This window comes from Carcharodon carcharias, chromosome 17 (assembly GCF_017639515.1).
Source record: "Carcharodon carcharias isolate sCarCar2 chromosome 17, sCarCar2.pri, whole genome shotgun sequence".
NCBI classification, from domain to species: domain Eukaryota; kingdom Metazoa; phylum Chordata; class Chondrichthyes; order Lamniformes; family Lamnidae; genus Carcharodon; species Carcharodon carcharias.
Window position 1 is genome coordinate 15206935 of NC_054483.1, and position 25629 is coordinate 15232563.

Below are 25629 nucleotides of genomic sequence, written 5' to 3' on the forward strand. Positions count from 1 at the left end.
AAGGCTCAAGAGACCAGAGTTGGAGGAGTGCAGAGATCTCCGAGGTTTGTGGGGCTGGAAGAGACGACAGAGATAGAGAGGGGTGAGGCCATGGAGGGATTTGAAAACAAGAATGAGAATTTTAAAATCGAGCCAATATTGGGGTTTGGGATTTGGGGGTGATGGTGAATGGTGCAAGTTAGGAGATGGGGCAGGCGAGTAAAGGGAACAATCACTGCAGGTTCAAACCATTCTAGTTACTATGGAAGTTAACCTTCTCTATTATACAATGACATTGTTGCTGAGTACAAAGGACAGCCTTACTCGCCTCCCAATGACACTCTCCAACTCGATTACGAAGCAAATGGTGGGGTAGAGTCTGACTCCCAGCCCCAGGCCAACAGAGACGACGGCTAGGGTGAGATTGGCACAAGGACAAGTCTTTGCCTTGCATTGTCCAAATGAACCTGAGGTTAATTAACTCAAGGTCGGGTTGCTGGGGGGAGTGAAGGGGGTGGCGAGCAGTGAAAAGGTGAATCAGCAGACCGCTGCACATAACAGGCTCAAATCTGCTCAGATGTTATCAATATTGTCTGGGTCTCTGAGTCTGAATTTGTGGGGTCAAAACCCACTCCAGGGACCCTAGCACAAATTGAAGGCCGATTCTCTCGTATAACACTGAGGGAATACTGCACTGTCAGAGGTGCCATCTTCAGATGCTAAACCGAGGCCCCATCTGCCCTCTCAGGTGGATGTAAAAGATCCCATGGTCCTATTTTAAAGGAGAACAGAGGAGTGATTCCTTGTGTCCTAAGCCAACATTTGTCCCCAAACCAAATCACTGGAAGAATGTAATCTGGTGGATGGGATCTTGCTGCACGGACATTGGCTGCTGTGTTTTCCTACGCTACACATCAAAAGAACTAGGTTGGCCATTAAGCGCTTCAGGTGGTGAAAGATGCGATTTAAATGCAAGTCCTTTTGTGTTTCCACGTGGTACCTTAAAGAGGAGATCTCGTCAGCAGCTGAATGGCAGAGAAACAAGCAGCTTGACAAAGCGACACAATGATGCTCCAAGCTGGTGCAGTACGGCCCGCTGGGCCGGGGGCTTTTCCCTCTCCCACTGCAACCGAGAGGCGTAGCTTGTTGATCTCCGCTCCGCGGCCTGGTGGGGGCAGTCGTGTGGAGACCCAGAGCGTCCCTGCAACGAGAGAGGGAAAGTCTCAGGCAGGCGGGGTGACCCAGGTCTGTCCCACACACGGCCCCCTTTTCCAGACGCAAGCGGAGATGTCTGATGGAGCAACCTAAATGCAAAAACGCAGCCACTCTTCCTCCCCTCGGGGAAGCGAAAGAAAGACTGCGTCAAAATCATGCTGGGATCTTCTAAAAATGCTGGATAACATAAATTTTCCCTTTACTCAAGTCAGTTCCGAAGCAGAGCCATGTTGGGCTTGAAACGTTAACTCTGTTCCTCTCTCCACAGATGCTGCCAGACTTGCCGAGATTTCCCAAAAACTTCCTGTTTTTATTTCAGACCTCCGGCACCTGCAGTATTTTGCTTAAACTTCCCTTTTACCCCAGTGAAGCTCCAAGGTTATGAGGTGATCTCGATAGTGTTCAGCTAAGAGTCTAACTGTTTGAGTGAGCCTGCAATACTGTTGTACAAAAAAATGTTCGCAGCCCAACAGAAATAAATCCTAAAGCAGGGAAACCGATAATGACAGTAAAATATTGAAAACGCCAGAAAGCTGAAATGAAAGCAGAAAATACTGGAAGTAACATTAGGTCTGGCAGCATCTGCGGAGAGAGAGAGGGAGACCCACAGTCCACATTTCATCAGAACTGGGAGAATCTCCGCACTTGCTGACAAACTCTTAAATCTCTAACTTCTCCCAGTTCTGGCAAAAGCTGAAAGGATAAGCCTGTTTTTCTCTCTCTTCAGATGCTGCCTGACCTGTTGAGTGTTTTCATCATTTTCTGTATTTACTTAGGAGAACCCACAGCTGTTCAAACAGAGAGCAAAAAATAATCGCACACAAAGAACAATCGACAGCATAGTGAGAACTATTGTGGCTGCATGAGTTTGGCATGATTTATAAAATAACCCCCACCACCTTGATGTGCGTGGATGATAATTGGGAATCGGAGTTGAGGTAGCTGTAAAAAGGCATGAACAGGTTATTTTCTCACCTGAGCAGAAAACTAGATAAGCACATGAGGGAGAAAGGAATAGAAGGTCATGCCGATGATTTAAGATCAAGTAGGGTGGGAGGAGGCTTCTGTGGATCAGAAACACCAGCTCAAATTTGTTGGACTGAATGGCCTGTTTCTGTACTGCAGACTTGATGTAATTCTCCATGTAACTCCTCAAGTGGATAACTGCCTTGCAATCTGTGCCCAGCACCCTCTATTTTCTCAGCACAAATACAAAACAGTGAGCACAGATGTGCATTTATATAGCACCCTATTACATCTGTCAGAGACATTCCAAAGCACTTTGAGTAGGACGAGGTTGAGTTGCTGCTGGTAATTTGAGGAATGCTGCTGCTGTTTTGGACGCAGTGGTGAGGTGAGTGACCAGTTAGGGAAGCAGAAAGAGGACAGCTCTGCAAACAGCTGTTTTGGTCGAGCTGGCCAACCCCGGAGTTAAGCTGAGAGAAGTACCAGGACCCCCGAGATCTTTTATGTCCACCTGACCAGAATCTTGGTTGAATGCCTTGTAAGGCCTCCAGCACATGCTCAAATCGGAGGCTTCAGCACAACCTTCTTCATTCCAAAAGGACAGCAGAGTCAAATTGACAGCTTACTCCTCCTCTATCTGTCAGCTCCCCCTTCACACCTACATTCCTTCAAAGTCATATTTCACTCTCTGCCACTCTTTATAATGCCTAATTCTGGCATCATGTAGCTGTTTGTCATTGTTGGTGATTACCACCCTCCCATACACAGTCTGCACACAAAGGGCTCTGCAAAGGGAAATATGAAACTTCTGTTGATATAGCACTCTTTAATGGGTGGGTGGGAATGAACTGCAGATGTATCTCTCAGGGCTGTAGACTCTCCCAAATCTCTCTCGCGCCGCCCATTGTTCTATTATTAAACCAGTAGAGGAAAGCTAACAGTACAAAGCTGCAGTGAATGGAGGCTATAAATGTAACCAGAACTAGGGCACTGTTTATCACTGTTATCATAGCAACACAACATGAACTGGTTGCTAGGAAGGTCCGACTTCTGATCTGCATAAAATGCCACCGGATATTTCCTCATATTGCACAGTTTATGGGATGGGACCTCTTCAGTGTTGGAATTGTTCCATCAGAAGCAGACTTTCCAAAAATAAAACACTTATAGATTCTGAAAACGTTGTAATCTGGGAAAACAGGCTCCACACTCAAGGCCTCGACACAGTGTGATCCTGATGGCAGATTTAGTGCCTCCTCCAGAGCTCCCCAGCATCACAGGTGCCAGTCTTTGGCCAATTCAATTCACTCCACGTGATATCAAGAAATGGCTGTAGGCGCTGGATACAGCAGAGGCTATGGGCCCTGACGATCTTCTGGCAATAGTACTGACGGCTTGTGCTCAAAAACTTGCTGCGCCCCTGGCCAAGCTGTTCCAGTACAGCTACGACACTGGCGTCTATCCAGCCATGTGGAAAATTGCCCATGTATGGCCTGTACACAAAAAGCAGGACAAATCCAACCTGGCCAATTACCACTCCATCAGTCTACTCTTGATAACCAGTACAGTGAGGGAAGGTGTCATCAACAGTGGTTACAAGGTCAGAGGCTAGGAGCTCTGCAGTGAGTAACTCACCTCCTGGCTCACCAAAACCTGTCCACAATCTACAAGGCACAAGTCAGGAATGTGATGGAACGCTCCCCACTTGCCTGAATGAGTGCAGCTCCCACAACACTCAGGAAGCTTGACACCATCCAGGACAAAGCAGCTTGCTTTGATTGGCACCACATATACAAATATTCACTCCCTCCACCATCGGTGGGCAGTAGCAACAGGGTGTACCATCTACACGATGCATTGCAGCAACTCACCAAGGCTCCTTTGACAGCACCTTCCAAATCCACAACCACTACCATCTAGACGGACAAGGGCAGCAGATAGATGGGAACACCACCACCTGGAAGTTCCCCTCCAAGTCACTCACCATCCTGACTTGGAAATATATCGCTGTTCCTTCACTGTCACTGGGTCAAAATCCTGGAACTCCCTCCCTAACAGCACTGTGGGTGTACCTACACCGCATGGACTGCAGCGGTTCAAGGCGGCAGCTCACCACCACCTTCTCAAGGGCAGTTAGGGATGGGCAATAAATCCTGGCCCAGCCAGCGAAGCCCACATCCCTAGAATGAATTAATTTTAAAAAATGTACTTCCTCCCCTTCCCCTTCCCAGCCCTTTCCTCAAGGTATTGTCTGCAGTTGAGGGGTGGGGGGTGCGGTGTGGTGTTGGTTTATTTTTCACGCTCCATCCTACAGAGTAAGTTCGAGCAGAAGAGTTGACCGCAAGAGGCCGCAGGGTATCCCAACCCTGCTCTGACTCAGAATCCACAGGCATGCTCTCCAGCAGCAGGGAAGCCTGGGAAAGAGGGCCCACGTTGATTTTCCTCTCTCTATCCTGGGAATGCCCAAGCAGACGATTGTCATGCAGGCTGATATCTGCAAACTCAGTGCAGACCTGGGAATTTCTGCTCAGGAAGGGCTGTGCTTCCTCACATCCTCATCACCAAGCCACCTCGTGAGCAAGCCTGCTATGGGTTAAAGGGCACTGGCTTCAAGAGGGTTGGGCAAGAACTATTTACCATTACTTTTTTTATTTGACTCCAGGTCTAGCAATGCCTCAGTTTTAAATTTCTCATCCTTACTTTCAAATTCCTCCATGGATTTGCCCCTACCTCCCCAGCTTGCCAACAGTCTGAGATCTCCACGTTCCTCCAGTCCTGACTCATTTTCTGCTCCAGCAGGTTACAGCTTATTGAAATCCCAATTCTCGCTGCAGCCCCCACCAGCCATCGTTGTGATGTTACGTTCATGAACCCATGACCTTTCATGTAAACCATCTTGTTTGGGATATCAGAGGACAGTTCATCCGAACACAGTCAAGCACAGTTCTCACTGCTGGGAGGGGGACCTTAGAAACCTTGTCCCACTTACTTCGAGAATAAAGCATCAAATTCCCACACACTTTCAGTGGAAGTCACTGTTTGTAGAGGGTGGAGGGTATTGTTAACCTCTTCATTTGTCTCTGCTTAAAGAAGACACATTTCAGTGGAGAAATAATCTGTGTCACTGTACTTCTGAAATAACGCCTCCTCTCCCACTGTGTTAGAGTGAAAGGAAAAATGGACAAAACTATATTGTATTTGCTCAGGGACACTCACAGCCCCTTCTGTCCATGAAGCCTCTCTTTACTGCCTTTCCCACTCCATCTGTCCATTAACCCTTGTTATTATACATTAGAAAAACTTCAATAGTACTTCCTCGTGCTGGCCTCTCCCTATGTAGGAGCAACCATTAACTTCCCTGCCCATGGCCCCTACCACATCCCCCCCACCCGCCATACCACCTGAAAGTGTTGAGCTCTCCCAGTATATAAACTCCCAACCAGCTTCCTCCTCCAGCCACACCTGTCCCTACCAGCCTCTGACTGTGTCCACCCACAATGTAAACTTTGTTCCACGCTCCACCTGAAAGCAACCTGGGTCCATAGTGCCTTTTTCAGCTAATCACTTCCGCCCTCTGCCATACAAACCCTGCCACTCCCCTCCCCCTTTCCTCCCTCCCCATGCTCTATCTGCCTCAATGATTTCCTGGGCTTCTCTTCACATAGCAAAAACATTGCACACAGCACAAAATAGAATCGCATTCACATGCAACAGACCATGAAAACATTGGTATGCCCCTGTTGGAACAAGATATTTCAGGAAAGTTTGAGAAGGAAGACAATTTGCACAATGTGCAGCTATTGAGTAGACAAGATCCAACTGCAGAAAGCATTGATGTTGTATTTTCAGGTTGTTTTAATGCATGGGCCGGAGCCCAGGGGTTTAATTCATGACCACAGGCCAACTAAGGCACTGTGCATTGAGTGTCAAATTACAGTTTGTGTCTCACCCCTCGTATGCCAATACAATTTTGTCATCTGCTTTGGTTATTTTAACCATTTCTACTGCCATCACACATAATATAAGCAGGGTAACCAATTGTCCCATATTTTAAGGGATTGTCTCCATTAACCCTTGTTATTATACATTAGAAAAACTTCAATAATACTTCCTCGTTGACAACTTAGAAGTGCTGGCCTCTCGCTATGTATGAGTGACCAGTAACTCGCCTGCCCATGGCCCCCGCCACTTCCCCAACTCCCCCCCCCCGGTCCCCCCACTCTCCCCCACCCCCCACTCCAACCCCCCCCCCCCCCCCCCCACCCCCACCCCAACCCCCCCCCACCCCCACCCCAACCCAACGCCCCCCGCACTCCTCACCACCCCCCCCCCGCCCCCCGCCTACCATATCACCTGAAAGTTTGAGAAGGAAAACAGCTTGCACGATGTGCAGCTATTGAGTAGACAAGATCCAACTGCAGAAAGGATTGACGTTGTGTTTTCAGGTTGTTTTAATGCATGGGCAGGGATTTTAGCTGTTTGTCCTGAATCCCTTAAGGGACATCTCTTGTCCCTTAATACAAGGACAGCCTGTGGGAAACTGACCCTGGGAATATCCTCTTGCCTTTGCCGCTTTTTTTTAATGATCATGTGCACTGTGGCCTTGTCCATTTATCATCACCAACCACTTCCCTCCTCCCACCTCCCAAGCCCACCGTCACCCCCTGGTCCCACAGTCAAAGTGTCCCTTATTTTATTTCATACAAGTTGGTCACCCTGAATATCAGTGCAATGGCCTGATTCATAGACTACTTGACCTGTAGCGTTGATCATTGTAGCTGAAAGGAGCCAGCGTTCAGCCTCACATAATCTTGGTCAAGGTCTCTGTGAAAGAAATAGGTTTTCCTAATGCCTGGAGACTCTTAAAGTTGTGTTTAAGCCTTCAGCCTCTCATTCTTCATCATTATTTATATTGCCTTCCCTTCTCTCCTTGCGCTGGCCTGTGCTGCTGTATAGGTGCCAGCCATCATCCAATACCCCACAGAAACTCTGGCTGCTTTCAACCAAATAAAATGGCTGCTGTCACTAAACTGTGAGTTGGCTTCACACAGCCTGGTTTAACTGTCTCTACCCCTTCTCTCTCCCATTATCTGAATAATCAATATGTGACATTGATATGGATACTATAAATCCAGCCCTTGCTCATTTCAGGGCTCTCCCCAACAACAGTGCAGTCTAAGCTAATTCGCCGCAGCCTGATAAAAGCAAAATACTGCAAATGCTGGAAATCTGACAAAAAAGCCCCCAGAAAATGCTGGAAAAGCTCAGCAGGTCTTGCAGCATCCATTAACACTCCCTTTGTCCTTGTGTTCATGATATCTTTGTAAACCTCTCCTTTGACCCCACTTATCGCTGGCCTTCTATCCAGCTTCACCTGTTCCACCCCACAGTATAAATTTCATCTTAGTTCTCATCTCTTTTGCTCTGAAGAAGGGTCATACGGACATGAAACATTAACTCTGTTTCTCTCTCCACAGATGCTGCCAGACCTGCTGAGTTTTTGCAGCATTTTCTGGGGTTTTTTTTTTCACTGCAGCCTGAGTCTGGTTAGTGTCCAGAGCTCTGAATGCAGCCACTGCAAATTTTGCAGTGCGGGTGACAATGTGTTTGGGTTGCACTTGCACAAATTCCTGCAAACTGCTTGATCCATTTTTCCCTGTTGTAGTTGCAATGTTCTTTGCCCACCTTCCAAAGGTCAGGGTGCAAACTGACCATCCAACCACTCACATTCAAACCAATTTCATGTGCAATGCATCTGCAGTAATCATCACACAATACTTCTCTCCATTTCATTCTCCATTGGCAAATGATAGACGTATATCCTTATAGATAAAGATGGTAGAGCCATTGAGAAGATTCTGAGAGCAAGACAAAAGAGGCAAATGTGAGACAGGCTGTTTCTTCCAGCAATGTTTGTAATGTTCTGGCCACAGGGAGGCAATGGGCGCATAGTTTTGATAGAGGGCTTCCACTTCTGCTATGGATGCTGGGATAGGTTTGCCTCCATAGATTGTGTTTAATTTCTATAGAAATGCTGGGATTTACATACATACGGATCACAATGGGTCAGGTGATTCTGATCTCTTGTGACAAGCTCCCTTGATTGGGCCTGATGATCTCTCCCTCAGTAAAGTTTACTCAAATAATGTGATTTGGATTGAATACAAAGATCACTGGCTCTTACACAATCATCACTGGCAGGCCGTGACACCACAAAGATCCCTTAATACTCTTCTTTCACTCGGTGCAAAGCTAAACCAAAAGCTCATTTTCAAAGCAGGAGTTGACAAGGTGGGGGAACAAAGGGTTAAAGCAGCATCCACAGTAAGTTGTGGATTTTCCATGTTTGTGACTTGTTATCAATAACTATTTACTGAGATAATTCTGTTGGCCTGAAGTCTGAAAAGGTCAGTCATGTGAGCAGATTTTTATTTGTCTGTAAACAAGAGTATCCCCGCTTGAAACTCCTGACAGCACATGCGAAGCTGTGTACCTGAAACTACGTCAGCCAATAAAGCTCTGACTTCTCAGGCCTGAATCTGAATTCAGATCATTCATTAATAGACCAAGTGCCGTATCATCCGACAGACAGGAGAACTGAGGCATTTGTCCAGAAATCTATTGCTGGGATGAAATGAACACAGAACATCAAACAGGAGAAGGGTAAATAGGCCTCCTTGCTTCTGAATATTTAAAACGAAATGAAAACACATAGAGAAAATGGGGCAGTAAGACAACGATAGGATCTTTTTGAACAGATCAAGCTGACCTTGATTTGTTAGTTCCAACTGATATTGGTCACAGCTCACCCTGTTCTTTGATTATTGCAACATGAATAACTTATCAAAATAATAAATGACAGAAAAACACATTCACAAGAACATAAACATCAGATGAACACATGTACACACTTTTCATTTGCAATAGATTCAGCCACTCAGCTTGTAAGCTGTGGCCCAGCAAATGACATGAAAATAAAATATCGAGACAAGACAGACTAAAATCAAACTGATAGCCAGTTAGTCTCATTGTATTTCAATTGAAAGATGGTTAGATGATGGATGACTTACATGCTTGCCTTCTGTTTTAAGGGTCTCATCCCTCCCTTTTGCTGGTTCTGTGACTGAGACCCTCCCATTCTCAAACTTTTGTCAGTGGTCGCAGATGTGCCTGTGATTTTGAGGCAGGCGTATGCACATAACACGCGCACATAAGCACACACTCACACAGCCTTCAATGCTGCAGTGGGACTGCAGCCTCCTGCATTGATTGCTGAGGACTTCAGGCTGCTGAACTCCTGCCAGAACCTTATCCAATCACATGCCATCAGCGTCGCCTCGAGCCAACACAGCACATAACTGGACAGTAAAAAGCACAATAACTTCAAAGTCACTTGTGAGGAATTAGAGGGTCTACAGGACTTGGCTGTAGGGTAAAAGCTTATCCAGATGACAGCAGTTTTGCCACAAGGGACTTGTGTCCAAAGCTGCTGTTTCAAACAAGTAAAGGGCTCTCCAGTACATTCCAGGGCACTCTATTCTTCTTCCGAGGGATGTCTGCTCACAACGATGTGTTTGTTTTCTTTCCCTACCTCGAGGAAAAAATGGGATCTCCCAAAAGAAATGAAGTGCATTCCAACACAGGCATGCAAGGAACAGCCAGTCCTGTCCAGCAGGGCGAGTGCATGTGAAGCCAATTGAGTGAAGGGCATAATTAGTAGATTGCCTTAGCAAGTGAGTGTGGAATTCAGGACCCTGTTATTGAGCACTGAATAAAATAACCTGTTAAAGGAACGCAGTTACACAGTCTTTATAAATCTCTGGCCCAGCCCAGGCTATGATTACACATTGACAGCCTCCTGTGCTGCAGAACATGTAAAATCAAATGATGTTGGCAAATCAGATTGAGCAATGCAGGCAAAGGGTCAAGGTGTATGGTGCAGGACACTGTGAGCTGTAGGGCAAGTTATTTACTGGGCCTTACCACTGTGGAGTTCATTTTGCTAACACTGAGTGAAAGCTGGTATCTGCTTGCTGATTTCACTGTGTCCTATATAAAAGGGTTCCTGTAACTCTAAGATCGATGACAGTTAGGGATTAAACTTTAATAAGTTGAACACTGACACGTTCCTGGGAACTGAATAAAATAACCTGTTGAAAGCATCGTGTCTTGTGGGCCCATGAACACCAGAGTCTGGGTGGAAATTAGCCCTATGCTTTGCAGATATTCGGACACTTTCCCCCATTTGGGAGGAGCCCCTGAAGCATAGCTGAAGGTTTATTCCCCTTGTTCCATAGCGCTTGAGAAATCATTTGGCTGAACCAAGAGGTCAGCTGGTATTTGCATTCAGGCAATCATACTAACTCAATAAACCAGTTACTACATAACATCACTGCCACAGTAGAATGCTTTTGAATGGACACTGGTGTTGTGGAAGGCTCATGATACAGACTCAACCTAGCTGTCCAATGCACTGTTCAGGCATCTATGGGAGGCACTTTTCTTCAGTATCGCCACTAATCTCTTAGAAATGGCTGGCATGGAGAATTATAAAGCTGCAGTACTGTCACTTTGTACATTGTACATGCAGCGGTGGGGGGGTGGGGGAAGGCAGATAATAAACAGAAAGTCTGTGTCTGTGTGTGTATCTCTAGGAAAATACCACAGATGTTATGTCATCTGTTAGGAATGAAAAAGCCAAAAGAATCCACAGTAATTGCAGGCAGACCAATCCTGATTCTCACATTAAAAAGGCAAATTGGTTCACTTGAATTTGTCCCTTGAACAAATTGTTGTCATGCCAAGGCAGAATGTTCACGTACATGTGTATTAATTACCAGTCTCCTGCAGTACTTTCCTGATAGCTAACAGGTGATGGACAAATGTTATGGTTGGAATTGAATTCACAGGTTTCAGTGCTCATTTTTTTGGCTAACACTCTCAGTGAAGAACTGAGAGAGTGCTGCACTGTCTGAGGTGCCATCTTTCAGATGAGACTTTGAACCAAAACACTGTCTGCCCCCTCAGGTGAACACAAAAGATCCTATGGTAATATGTCAAAGAAGAGCAACGGAGTTATCCCTGGTGTTTTGGTCAATGTTTACTCTTTACCCACATCACCAGAACAGATAAACTGGTCATTATCTCACTAATGTTTGTGGGAGCTTGCTATGCACAACTATGTGTGTTTCCTACATTACAATAGAGACTGACGTTATTGGATGTCAAATGCTTTGGTACATCTTGAGGTTGTAAAAGGTGCTATTTAAATACGTCTTTTATTTACAATGTAGGAGAGAGTCGACTTTAGACCATGCGTCCATTTTCACTGGAGCTCTAGAGATGGTACTGAAACCATTTTTTTTCCATCTTTAAGAACCCATTGGCTCTGTGGCCACTTGCTGGTTAGATAAATGTGTTTTTCTGGGAATTGATGACAAATTGAGACCTCTTCGCAATGCCGGACTCACATCTCACTTTGCTCAGATCATAAGGCAGCACACGCCTACATTTTGGAATTGCCTATCACTGCCATGACAGTAAGCTGAAGGTGCATTTTCCAGTTGGAGGATTTGGATTTACACAGTCAAAATGCAAGCTCTCCTGCACTAGCAGAGACACAGTAAGGCCAGATACGATGAAGACCAACCAATCTGTTTGTTTAGTAATATCAGAAAAAAACGGGCATAATGCAAGGGTGTACCTTTGCAAAATGATAGATTTTTTTGTCTTTGGTGGTGTAACCAGGCTAATTGCCAACTGCAGGAGGATTATCTTGAAAAACAACCTCAACATTGTCAAGAAAATCTTACCTACCACCTTGAGGATTTGGTGATTTGGTACAAAAGGCCCGATTTTTATAAGCTGCTATTGCCAAGCAGGCATGCCCTTCCTTATGACTTTGCCCTTCAATTTATTTTCATCGGCTGTTGTATTGAATCATTCCAAAATACCAGTACATCATTTCATTGCTGGGACCTTTCCGTGTACAAGTTGTTTTTCTGATTTATTCATCCATGGGATGTGTGAATATCGTTGGCAATGCCAGTATTTGTTGCCCATTGTTCCCAATTGCCCTTGGGAAGATGGTGGTGAGCTGCCTTTACACCACTGCAGCCTGTGTGGTGAAGGCACTCACAGAGTGCTATAAGGAAGGGAATTCCAGGATTTTGACCCAGTGGCAGTGAAGGAGCAACAATGTATATTCAAGTGGGGATGGTGGGTGATTTGGAGGGAAGCTTGGAGGTGAAGTTGTTGCCATATTCTTGCTTCCCTTGTTCTATCCAGGTATTATAGGTCGAAGGGAGGTCATGGCAGATGCTGTCGAAGGAATCTCGGCAGTGCATCTTGTAGCTAGGTGGCACACATTGCAGCCACAGTATGCCAGGTGTAGAGGAAGTGAATGTTTAAGATGTCAGATGGTGTACGATCAAGCAGTTGCCTCTTTTACCAGCAAAATTGGACATTAGAAGTACTTTATTGACTGCAAAGCACTTTGGGAAGTTCTGAAGACAAAAATGTAAGCAGTTTCTTCATTCCACCATTCTATGGACTTATTTTTAAAAGATGAACGTAGAGTAAAGGGTTAAGTTAATTAGACAATGTTGTTAATGATGATGTAAGCATGACATCATGGTCAGATGACCAAGAGACTCCAAGGGAGCAAGACACAGAAGAGTGTGCGTCCAGAGAGCAATGTAATTACCATGAGGTCTTAGATATAAATAGTTGTCAATAAATAGTTTCTAGAAAAACTAGATGCTGACTATCTCCAAGCATTCATAGAGTAAGTGAAACCTCACTGAGCCAGAAGAACATACAAGTAAAGGGCAACAAGCCAAACCATGGTGGCAGCCTAAACCAGCAAGCACTTGTTGGTATGTGGATTGTTAAGGTGTTTTGAATGAGTTTACTGTTGTCTGCAGCATTGTTTTCTAATTCATGTTGATGACCTGGCTGTAAAGCTACTCAATCAACTGGAAATCATCTTTTTTCCTTTAGTCTTTCCTGGGGTGTGAGCATCACTGGCAAAGCCAGCATTTTTTACCCATCCCTAAGTGCGCTTGAACTGAGTGGCTTGCTCAGCTATTTCAGAGGGCAGTTAAGAGTCAACCACATTATTGTTGATCTAGAGACCAGGAAAGGATGGCAGATTCCTTCCCTAAAGGGCATTAATGAACTAGATGGGTTTTTAACAACAAACAATGATAGTTTCACATTCACCATTACTAAGCGTCTTCTCCACGTAGCCATGGGTAACACCTTACTTGAAGGGTTGGTAAAACAAAGCCTTCACCTTTCAAAGTGATGTTCAATCTCCAGCTCAACAGAGGACAAACTTGGCCCTTTAATATTATTTGCCTTCTAAGCAATGGTTTCATTCCCACCAACCTCCTATCTTACAAGATTGCAGTACATTAATGCCACAGGATGGCTCTTTCTTTTGCAACTGAAACCTTCTGTACAGATTGTGTGCTGGTCAGGATGGGCAAGGCTCTGCTGCCAGCACTAAAATAGTAAAGGACCTCTCCATAGCAGTGAATCCCAACCATTCATGGGATACTCTTGCACACTCCATAGTGCCCAGCGTAGAGCTACCAGTTTCCATGCCTATGGTGCACACAAGAAAAGAACTGCATTTATATGGCTCCTTTTATAACCTCAGGATGCCACAAATGCTTTTTAACCAAAGGAACATTTTTAGAATGTAATCACTGTTGTGATGCAAGAAAGCATACAGAAGGGTACCAGGGAAAATACTTATTAAATGCCAAAAATATATACCTTTTGAAATTCAAGTTTTGATTGCAGCTTTTCTGCTGCAGAATATGTACAAAAATAATTTTGAAAAAGTTTAAAATGGGTTATTTAAGAACTGAAAACATATGTGGAGCAGTGGCAACACCCTGCATTTAATCCAGTGAAACATCAGTGCCAGCTCACAGATTTTGACACTGAGCCATGTAAGGAGATATTAGGACAGGAGAGGTAGGTTTTAAGGAGGGTCTTAAAAGATGAGAGAGAGGCAGAGAGGTTTAGGGAGGAAATTTCAGAATTTAGGGCCTAGGCAGATGAAGGCACAGCCACCAATATTGATGCTGCGAAATATGGGGAGGCTCAAGAGGCCAGAATTGGAGAATCGTAGATATCTCGGAGGGTTGTGGGGTTGAGGAGGTTACAGAGAATGAGAGGGATGAAACCACTGAGGGATTTGAAAACATGGATGAGAACAGCAGAATGTTTTTTTAATTGCTATAGTGCTCTGAGGGTAAATGGTAATTAAAAGTGTTATTTTACTTTAGATGTTGAAACCCTGCCACAGCCCTTTTTGGGTTAAATTGGTGTCAAATCGACAGCTCCCTGAGGGAAGGTAAAGCATATTTATGGATCTGTAGTTGTTGTTGTAGGTCAAGTATTGACAGTCTGAAATGCTGTTGTCACTGTGACTCTGCAGTTAGACTGCCTGCATTAATCAGTGGCTGACTGAACAAGCAATGCAGATGAAAAAGAGGCATCATTCCTTTTTGCTGATTTACTGCATCACAACACAGAGTTGTTTGGAATAATGGAAACCATAAAGAAATAAAATGAGTCACCACTCTAAGAAAGAGTCAAGATTAGAAGAGCTCTGGAGGGAGAGGTGTTTGTATCAGAGAGAGACAGAATATTTCAGGACAAATGCTGACAGCATGGGCTGTTAACAGCTCCTACCTTGGAGCTATCATGCCACCCGCTCATGCTAATTTTGTATTAAACCTCATGAAAGATAAAAGGAAGACTTGGATTTATACAGTGCCTTTCAAAACCTCAGGGGTAATCCCAAAATGCTCTACAAACAAGAAAATACTTTTGAAGTATATCCTGGATGTACTGTAGGAAACACAGCAGCCAATATGTGCACATCAAGCACAAACAGCAATGTGAACATGACCAGATCAACTGCTTTTTAGTGATGTTGGTTAAAGGGGCCAATCTAGGCCAAGGACATCAGGAAGAACTGCCCTGCTCTTCAGTGAATTAGTGACATAGAATCTTTTATATGCATTTCAGAGAGCAGATTATTGCTTCATTCAAAAGACGATGCTTCTTGGAGTGCAACACGACCACAGTAGTGACACTGCAGAGTCAGAATGGGTTATGGGTTCATGTCTATGGAGTGAGACTTGGACCCACAACATTCTGGCTGAGAGAGTAAAGTGCTAACCACTTGGCCAAGGTCAGGCTTTGATAGTATAAGAGCTAACCAGTCAATTGCCCTGTCTCTCTCAATTACTCCAAACCAACATCGTTCCCCTTCCCCCATCCCGAGCAATGATAGAAATTATGACCAGTTCTAACATTCTTGGATTTAGAAGTCAAAATCATTGCACTATCCCCGTTTTAATTTTTCTGTAACTGATTTACTGGTATGTCCAGGGTGGGATGGGTGAAGACCCTCTGGTCAACCGAGCCTATCTCAATCAGAATTTATACACTTTCCACCACATCCCAAACTATGTGGTCTCCTGGAAGAGACACACAAAGAACAGATAAAAACCGAGATCAATTTGGGGAAAAGTAAATCTGAAAAATTCCTCTCCAACCCATCTCCAGCTAGTTCAGGAGGTGACTTTTGTACAAGATCACCTCTGCCCCAGCCAAAAACAGGAGGAGCTCTTCTTCCCGAAATTCAGTGAATCATTGTTCATTGCCTGGGCCAAATTCCACTCTCCTCTGGGAAATGTATTGTACGCTAAAGGGTTGACATCAGGAGCGCCTGATGTAACTGCTGATGTAAATATGATGCAACATCACATGACTGAGAGACTGACATCTGGTGTGAAACAGAAGTAGTACCTTGTTAGAGTGCTGAGATGTTTATCGATCTGGAAATAAACAAGAATGTTTTTTTACAGATAATTCTATATGGTAGAATTCTTAGAAACCCTAAAGGAACCTCATCTAGACCCTGAACCAAAGACAAAACATGTATCACAGCCCGAAATCTGAACTAGACCTGGCCTTGTACAACTTCAAATGGTGACTTCTGGTCCTCCCGAATCTGTTTAATTCGAATAAGCTGCTACACAATCTATTCCCGTATAAACCTACAAATTCATAAAAATGATCCACACATTGAAGTCTCTGAAACCAAGACAGTGACAAGTCAATTAAATACTGCCTCAAACCCAAAACAAGTAGGCCATTCTCCTGTTTGTTGTGTATCAGTGGGGTTTAGTTGGTACAACCTTTGTTTGACTTTGGTTCACTGTTGAAACTATAATCAACATGCTTAAACGGACAAGAGGGACGACAGCACTCAGGTTAAAAAGGAAAATCAGGTTTCATTCAAAGGCCTGCACAGAATGAAAGACAATGAGCAGAATCTTCTCCTCCCATCATCACTTTCATAGCTGGGTGAGAAAGTTGAAGTGGTTCCTGCCATGGAGTGGGGCAGACTTTAATGCGCAATCATGTGCTCCCACCTCCTTAGTTATGCACACGCACATTCTGTGTCAAGTCTCGTAGTGGACAAGCAGCAAGTCAGGAGTCCCACCGTCATGTCCAGACACCATCTTTAAAAAGCACCCGGACAGCCCTTCATTAACCGGAAGAAGGAAAGGGTAAGCAGGAGAAGGCAGCAAGCTACGGCTCCCAGCTTCAGCAACACATCCCTCGAAAAATCTCCTCGAGGCAGTACAGGAAAGGTGGGATATCCTCTTCCTCTTGGATGACCACAGGAGGCCATTCCAGCTGACCACTGCAGCCTGGGAGGAGGTAGCCAGGGCAGTCAGCGCCCATGGGGTGCAGAGGAGGACTGCCCTGCAGTGCAGGGAAAGGGTCCACAATTTAATCCATGCTGTGGGGGGAAGTGAACCTTCTACCCTCCTAACCCACCTCACCTCATTTGTGTTTGTCCCATGGGATCTGGGCATCACTGGCGAGGTCAGCATTTCTCTTGCCCATCCCTAAATGTCCTTGACAAGGTGACGGGCTGCTGCCTTATTGAACGTCAGCAGTCCATGTATGTTAGCGAGGCAACTGCGGGATTTTCACCCAGCCACAGTGAAGGCACAGTCCTGGGGTGGAGTGCAGGGCAACTTGCAGGTGCTGCTGTTCCCTTGCATCTGCTGTCCTTGTCCTTCTAGCTGGTGGAGCTTGGAGGGTTTGGAGGATGTTGTCCAAGGAGCCTTGGTGAGTTGCTGCAGCGCATCTTCTAGATGGTACACACGGCTGTCACTGTACGTTTGTGGTGGAGGGACTAAATGTTGACGGTGTCGGATGGGGTGTCAATCAGGTGGGCAGCCTTGCCCTGGGTGGTGTTCAGCTTCTTGAATGTTGTTGGAGCTGTACTCACTCAGGCAAGTGGAGACTATTCCATCTCACTCCTCACTTTGCCTTGCACATGGTGGTCAGGTTTTGGGCAGTCACGAAGCCAGTTAGCAGCCACAGAATTAGCAGCCTGTGACTTTCTCTTTCATAATAGGTGATCACAATCTATCGATATGTATTTATGCAGGAGAAGGTAACCCAAAACAGGAAGGAGAGAAAACAGGAGGGGGGATTCCTGACCTCAGGGCCCTCACTGCATTCAAACACTGGACTGCTCAGTTGCCATGGGAGGACCATGCCCGTGTCTGTGCCGATGGCGAGGTTGGCATCTCCCAAGCACCTGGTGAGGAAGCATGCAGACAACTTTGGAAAATCAAGGTGATTGATGAGTGCCAGGTTTGATCTCTTTTCTCTCCATTCTAGGTGCCAGCAGGAAGAGGGTGAAGCCAGCCCCCACATCTGAATTAAGCCCCAGCTCCCAGACACCTCAGAGGAGGAGAAGGACCACTTCACAGCCATTACACCGTTCACCGGCACCCTCCACCAGCCCAGAGACACACACCTCGGTGGGTCATCTATCTAGTTCAGGCTCAGGCTCATACTCTGTGTCTTAGTGTGTAATAGAGTCATGGAGTTTACAGCACAGAAAGATGCCCTTCGGCCCATCATGTCTGCGCTGGTCATCAAGCCCCTATCTACTCTAATCCCATGTTCCAGCACTTGGCCCGTAGCCTTGTATGCTATGGTGTTTCAAATGTTCATCTAAATACTCCTTAAATGTTGTGTGGGTTCCTGCCTCTACCACCATTTCAGGCAGTGACTTCCAGATACCCCCACCTTATAGGTAAAAAAGCTTTCCCTCAAATTCCCTCTAAACTTTCTGCCCCTTACCTTAAATCCATGCCCCCTGGTTATTGACCCCTCCACTAAAGGGAAAAGTTCCTTTCTATCTACCCTATCTATGCCCCTCATAATTTTGTACACCTCAGTCAGGTCCCCCCCTCCTCAGGCTTTTCTGCTCCAAGGAAAACAACCCCAGCCTATCCACTTTCTCTTCATAGCTGAAAGGCTCCAGCCCAGGCAACATCCTGGTGAATCTCCTCTGCACCCTCTCCAGTGCAATCACAACCTTCCTATAGTGTGGCGACCAGAACTGCACACAGTACTCCAGCTGTGACCTAACTAACAATGGAGTAGTGATATTGTCGCTGGAATTGTAATCCAGAGACCCAGCATTGTGTTCCAGGGACCGGAGTTCAAATCCCACCATGGCTGATAGTGGAATTTGAATTCAATAAAAATCTGGAATTAAAAGTATAATGATGACCATGAAACAGTTGTTAATTGTTGTAAAAACCCATCTGGTTCACTAATGTCCTTTAGGGAAGGAAATCTGCCATCCTTACCTGGTTTGGCCTACATGTGACTCCATACCCACAGCAATGTGGTTAATTCTTAAAAGACCTCTGAAAAGACTAGCAAGCCACTCAGTTGTCTAGGGATGGGCAATAAATGCTGGCCCAGCCACTTGAAGCCCACATCCCATGAATGAATAAAAAAAAATACAGCTCCATCATAATCTCCCTGCTCTTGTATTCAATGCCTTGACTAATAAAGGCAAGTATCCCATATACCTTCTTAACCACCTTATCTACCTGTCCTGCTGCTGCCTTCAAGGATCTATGGACATTCTCCGTACTACCATTCATTGTGTATCCCCTTGCCTTGTTAGTCCTCCTAAAATGCATCAACTCACACTTTTTGGGATTAAATTTGCCACTGTTCTGCCCATCTAACCAGCCCACCCATATCATCCTGTAGTCTAAGGCTTTCCTCCACACCAACAATTTTCATGTCATCCGCAAACTTACTGATCATACCTCCTACATTCATGTCCAGATCATTAGCGTACACTTTAAACAGCAATCCTACAGTACATCACTGGACACAGGCTTCCAGTCGCAAAAACAACCTTCGACCATCACCCTCTGCCTCCTGTCACTAAGCCAATTTTGGATCCAATTTGCCCTGGATCCCATGGGCTCTTACCTTCTTGACCAGTGTCCCATCTGAGGCCTTGTCAAAAGCCTTACTGAAATCCATGTAGACTACATCAACTGTACTACCTTCATTTACACACCTAGTCACCTCCTCGAAATATTCAACCAAATTTGTTCGACATGATCTCTAGTGGTCACCTCACCGACACATGTCCACAGCAGGAGGCAGTGACACCCCATGTCCCTGACACTAGGAGGACTGTTGGAGGAGAGGCCTCTGCTAAGTCTGAGTCAGACGACGGGTCTCTGGAAGCGGCCATGAGAAAGATGTTGGAGTATCAGCGAAACACAGGGGAACATCAGGCAGAGTTTGCAAAGCCCCCCAACAGAGTGGCAAGAGGAGTCCGTCCGTGTGCTCTCGGTTGTAGCGGCTCCAACATGCGAGCACATTGAAGTCTGCATGGGGAAGATGGTGGACACCATGGAGAACCTGGTCCAGCAGAACAGCCAGTTTCTGCTGGAGATGCACTTGGGCCTGTACCCCATCGTTCTAGCCATGGGTGAGTTTTCACAGTGGCTATGTGAGAGGGGAGCGGGGCATCTCAACCCCCCTCCAGGTGCCCCTACTCCCCAACGAGACTGAGAGGGGGCCCTCGGGCACCCAAATTGAGGAAGAGCATCAGCTGGACACCCAGGAGGCATCCACTCAGGAATCTCCAAGGGTGACCAGGCATTCCCCTTCAGCTCCAGCTGCTCAAGCTAGGAAGTGTGCATCTGCCCCTGAGCAGCAGACCCAAAGCAGGCAGGGGCCCTCTGGGTCTCAGACCTCCAGAGGATGACCGCCGAAGTCATCATGGACAGCAGGGCACAGCAGTCAACAGGCGGCCTGCACTTCTGCTGCAGGTGTCAGCGATGCACCAAGACATAGCGGTAGAGTTAGGAAAATTAATAAGTATTGAATGGGCACTGGTTGGAACGGATGTTTAATCATTAATAATAGTTTCTGCACTCCCAAATAAATATTATGTTGCACTGTTTGGAAGTCTCCTTGCTTCATTCTTGCTGCTAGTTGCTTTAATGGTTGCATCTGCTCCACCCCTTCCAGGGAGACCAAGGATGGGTCTTTCTCCCCCGATACAGAGCTGCGCATGGAGACATCGCTCTTTGATAAAGGTGACGACTGCCATGTGCAAGAGGCCTCCCACTCACACTATTCTGCTTGCCTCCACTTCCCTCAAGACTCTATGGATAGGCCTCATCACAACGGAGAGAATTTTAAAACATCTACCGTGCAGTTGAAGCCTCTTCACTCTCCCTCCCTCCTCACTGACCAACCCACCTTCTTCCTGAACTCTGCCTGGAGTCGATGACAAATGACTCAGAGTGAATGGTTGCTCTCTACACCTTGGTGGGACTCACTGTAATGAGAACCCCCTGGGCCAGACCTGCTGCTGTGTGGCCTTCACCAGACACTGAGGATTTGTAAAGTAAGAAGTTCTCATATGGATTCTGTATGATTTTTAGGATTTTCCTTTAGTTGTCCAGTTCTGCTAACCTTCAACTCCACCCACCCAGGAAGACCCTTCCCCCACCTCGATGTCTTGCAGTTAGACATTGAGGATGTTGCCTTAGTCTGGAACTGGCTCTGTCTAAGGATGATCCATGTATCATATCAGACTGTCTCCACCACCTTTTACCCTCCCCCTTCGCCCACCAACTTCCCCTCGTCACAATCAACCTACACACCACCCCTCCCCATGCCACCTTTACAGTGCCCTCGATAACGCCTGAGCATCCCCTTTGATCCTGGACCCTATCACTGTTAACCTGGACATACCTTCTCTCCTCGCTGGGCCCAGCCTAGTCACCATTCCTCTGCCCACCCTGATACTCCCCACTCCTAAAATCCATTTCACCAGCCTTGTCCCTCTCACCGACCCCCCCACCAGATGAGAACTATACCCGCCGTACCCTGACCCTGACCCTACCAACCCACCGGATCACACTTCCCCCTCTGAAAGTCACTGTCCCATCATATCATCAGCATCTCCTCATCACCCCCAAGGATCCCAACGTTGACTTGACTGTCCCCACCCTCTGAAGCACTCTGGCCCCACACGCCCGCTTCCCCTTCATGCCTTCCTTACCCCCTCACTCCATCCCCACCCCTCACTCCTTCTCCTCTGGACACACTCCTTCCCTTTTCTTTTCCTCCATGCAGCGCCCCCCCCCCCTTAGGTCCTGCACCCACCCCTCCCACTTTGTCTCCTCTGGACCTCCCCGCCTCGTGTCTTCCACGCGCACCATATCTTCAGCCAGCTCCAGCAGTTCTGCAAGGCAGATGTTTTCAAATTCTCCCTTGCTGGGTGCATGCCACGTTCATGCTGTCGGGATACAGGTCAGTGTAAATTCCCGCTGGCGCGGGGCAGAGGTTTTGATTGGGGGGACAGTGGGGGCAGATTTCTGGTCTGTTGGGGTTTTAATGAGCATGCAAGAGATGCAAAACCAGCTCCTGCCAGCCTTCAGCAGAAAACCTGACCCCCAAACGTGGGGAGGCTTCCCGACATCAGGAGGCCGATTTTTCACTCCCCACCTGCCCCACCCCTCACCACGTCTCACCCTGACGGTGGGAGGGAACGATTCTGCCCAATGACTGGATCACAGTGCGACAGCCAAAGATGCTTTGAAAGGCCACTTGAGCTGAAGTTCACACAGCCACTTCAGAATACTTGAATTAATGAAGAAAGTTGGTTCCTTCGCTCACATCTTTCATTCCAAAAAAAAGGCGAGTGTTATTTGATTTCAGATGGAAAATTACTGAGTGGCTCTGTCCGGGAAGTAGTGTGTGAGCTCGTTCCCAGTGCCAGTCCAAGCGACAGACAGTCATAATTAACTAGAAAAACAGAAGGCTTTTAAGCCCATGTCTGTGCATTGGAAACAGGCAGTGCACGCATAAGGACTGAACACTGAACTGTGCGATTCGAGCCATGTGTTTTAAACACTGAACTCCCGAATATGAGTAATGTTATTTTCTTCAGTATGCCGGGTCCCTCTGCAATTACTAACAGCTCCGCTTCTAAATTAGTCTCTACTTTTTGTATATTTTTCGAGACACATCTGGGACATCTGGGCAGGCCCCACTCTGCTCGGGGCCTGAAGACTTAACATGAGGAGACTTGGCAGCCAAAGAAAAAACTTCAGCCCTGTAAAACTTTTCCCTCATCTCTGACTCAACCATTCTAACGCTCAGAAATAGACTGAATTTACAGCACAGGAACAAATCATTCGGACCATTGTCCATGCTGGTCTTTATGCTCCACACAGGCTTCCTCCCTTTCTACTTTCTTCATCTCAGAGCAGCAACATAACCTGAAATCCCTCTCTACCTGATATACTTATCCAGATTCCTCTTTAGCAAACCTATGCTGTTAGTTTCAGCCAATCTACGGGCAGGATTTTCAAGCCCTGTCTGCCAGCAGGATCTTCTGGACCCATCAAAGTCAGTGGGCTTTTGGCTGACTCACCGCGTCCACCATGGTGGGACCGGAAATTCCTGGCCTTCGTGTTTCGTGTGCTGGCCGTATGCTGTATCCTATCCAGAGAGGTTGTAGCCTTACTTTTATGTTTTAGGTTGTCCAATTCGCTTTGCCCAGCAAACGTGAGCTGTGCCCTTGATATTCACACATTAGTTGGTGCTTGAAACAATACAGGTAGACAGACAGATTAACTGAACAAACCACTGGTGGTTTAGTGGAACTAAGAGCAGGTCACAAACACAATGTATACTTCTTCAATCACCTCCAGCTCTGGACTTACAATTACCCAAGTCGTCCCTCATTATAGGGTTTGGTCAATACAGCCACACGGTCAGTTAATGACATTCTCTTAAAGGTACATCACACCCCATTTTACCACACTTACTCAGGTAGTTTCTTTAATATTGCTAAGAAAAGACATCTTATCAAAGTTTTTCGTCTTGCGCTCATCAGGACAATCACAAGAACACCAATGTCAGAGGAAGCAACAACTTTATATTGTATGAGAAGAGAGTGTTGATTGGTTGGCAAGTGGACTCTGATTGGTAGAGGCTTTGCCACGGAGAATGGTGACTGCTGGTTAACTGCCAAGCATTGTTTGAGGCGTAAACTAGGCAGCTTGACTCTGATTGGTTAAGGCATTGCCCTGAGGAATGAACCAGTGAATGGCTGTCACTTATTTTGTTTAGCTTAAACAGGTGCAATGTGTATACATGTTCTTTCTGTCTGCAAAGAACAGGGCCCTGTGTATTAATATATGTAGCTTCCAGTACATGCAAATGTGCCACACTGAGAGCCCAGCAGACAATCTTAAATTAATTGTCAGTGTAATTCTGAGCACACTGAGGATTATTTAGCAAATGTTGTCCAATTGCAGAATCACATCTAATATTGGACACTGTGTTTTGAGTTTTGCAAACATGGGCTCGTTGGGTACAGTCTGTACCTTGCCCATTGCAAACAGCAGAGGGAACATGCTGTTTGATACAATTCACCAGTCTTTGGGAAGTACAGCTTACAAAACAATATAAGTGATAAGCTTGTAAGTGATAAACAAAATAAGTGATAAGCTAAACAAAGTAAGTGACAGCCATTTGCTGGGTGATCCCTCAGGGCAATGCCTTGACCAATCAGAGTCAAGCTGCCTGGTTTAAATTTCAAACAATGCTTGGCAGTTAACTGTCAGTTACCATTAACTGGTACATTCTCCATGGCAACACCTCTACCAATCAAAGTCCACTTGCCAACCAATCAGCACTCTCTTCTCATACAGTATAAAGTTGTTGTTTCCCCGTGACATTGGTATCCTTTCAATTGTCCTGAGGAGTGCAAAATGAAAAGCTTCAACAAAATGTCTTTTTTCAGCAATACTCAAGTTCTGTCCTACCAAACAACTATTTGTTACTTTAAACTGATTTATTCACACTAGGTACACTATTTACAAGGTGGCCTACTGAGTAGGCACATTCCTCCTGAGTGCTGTCTGCTCTGTCTATTGTACAAGCCTCTAGCACATGACTGCTGATGTCACTGTTGCATCATGGGCACATCACTTATTACCATAACTCTTCTCTTGACCTATTACACTGCACTTTGAATAAAGAAGTCTCTCCTGAATTATTTACTGGATTTATTAGTGATTTTTGTGTTTTTCGCACCCCTTGTTTTGGACTCCTCCACAAGTGGAACATCTTCTTTATGTCTGCTTTACCGAACCCCTACATTTTAAAGGATTCAAAAAAGATCACCTCAGCCTTCTCTTTTCTGAAGGAGTCTACTTATTTGTGCCCCCACCCCACTCCCAATTCCTCCATTTACTGCTGGCCTTTCCAATTTGTACATACCTTTAGACCAGAGCCAAATACATCTGTCTCCATTGACAAATGATTGTAAACATCTGTTACACTTTAAGAAAAACCTTTTATCTGTTTTAAATTTACTTTTCATTTTCAATGCTGTCTGTTGTTTCTACTTCCATAGACTGAATGTCAACAGTCAGTGATAAGCAATGGCTACAATGGCTATTTCATCGATGGTGGCACCTTTATGATGGGCTGAATGGCCTCCCTCAGTGCTATAACATTGTGTGCCTCTATAAATTTGCGCTAGACAGTGTCTTCCATTCAAAGCTGGTTTGGATGTGTGAGAAAGGTATTGTTACAGGTGCATTCTCAAAAGGAAACATTCTGTTTTTCATTATTAAGATGACATCATACAATATCAACAAAATTGCGAGCCTTTGTTATATTGATTAGAAATCATCAAGAAGGGATTCTAACCCCTCAGCGACATTGACTAAACTTTAACAGATGTTTGGAATCCTCCCCATTAGGATAATTCATCACTATCACTCTTAGGCTGAGAAATCTTCCCGAATTGGACCTTAAAATGTTTATTAAAATGCTTTAATAACTTGGTGACTGACAGATCTGTGTGCTTTGATGAAGTTAATGTAGACGGTAAAGCAGTCAGTCTCACTGCAATCCATTCTCGGAGTGCTGGTAAGTACAGGGTTTACTGCTCGCTTTGGAATCTGACTGAGCTGAAAGACAGGAGATTCCTTTAATTTGCTTCAGCAAAGCTATTGGCATCAAGAATAATACAGAACCCACAGTACAAAA

The 25629-nt window shown here is 45.7% G+C and overlaps 1 protein-coding gene across 1 annotated transcript in view; it reads right to left on the reverse strand.

Annotated features, from left to right (window-relative positions):
* tacc1 (transforming, acidic coiled-coil containing protein 1) overlaps positions 1-9448 on the reverse strand; it is a 134659-nt gene extending 125211 nt beyond the window's left edge. The window contains exon 1 of the mRNA XM_041209957.1: positions 9231-9448. Coding sequence (XP_041065891.1) covers positions 9231-9298 — 68 coding nt within the window. The 5' untranslated portion in view covers positions 9299-9448. The remainder of the gene's footprint in view (positions 1-9230) is intronic.
* Between the last annotated feature and the right edge of the window lie 16181 nt (positions 9449-25629).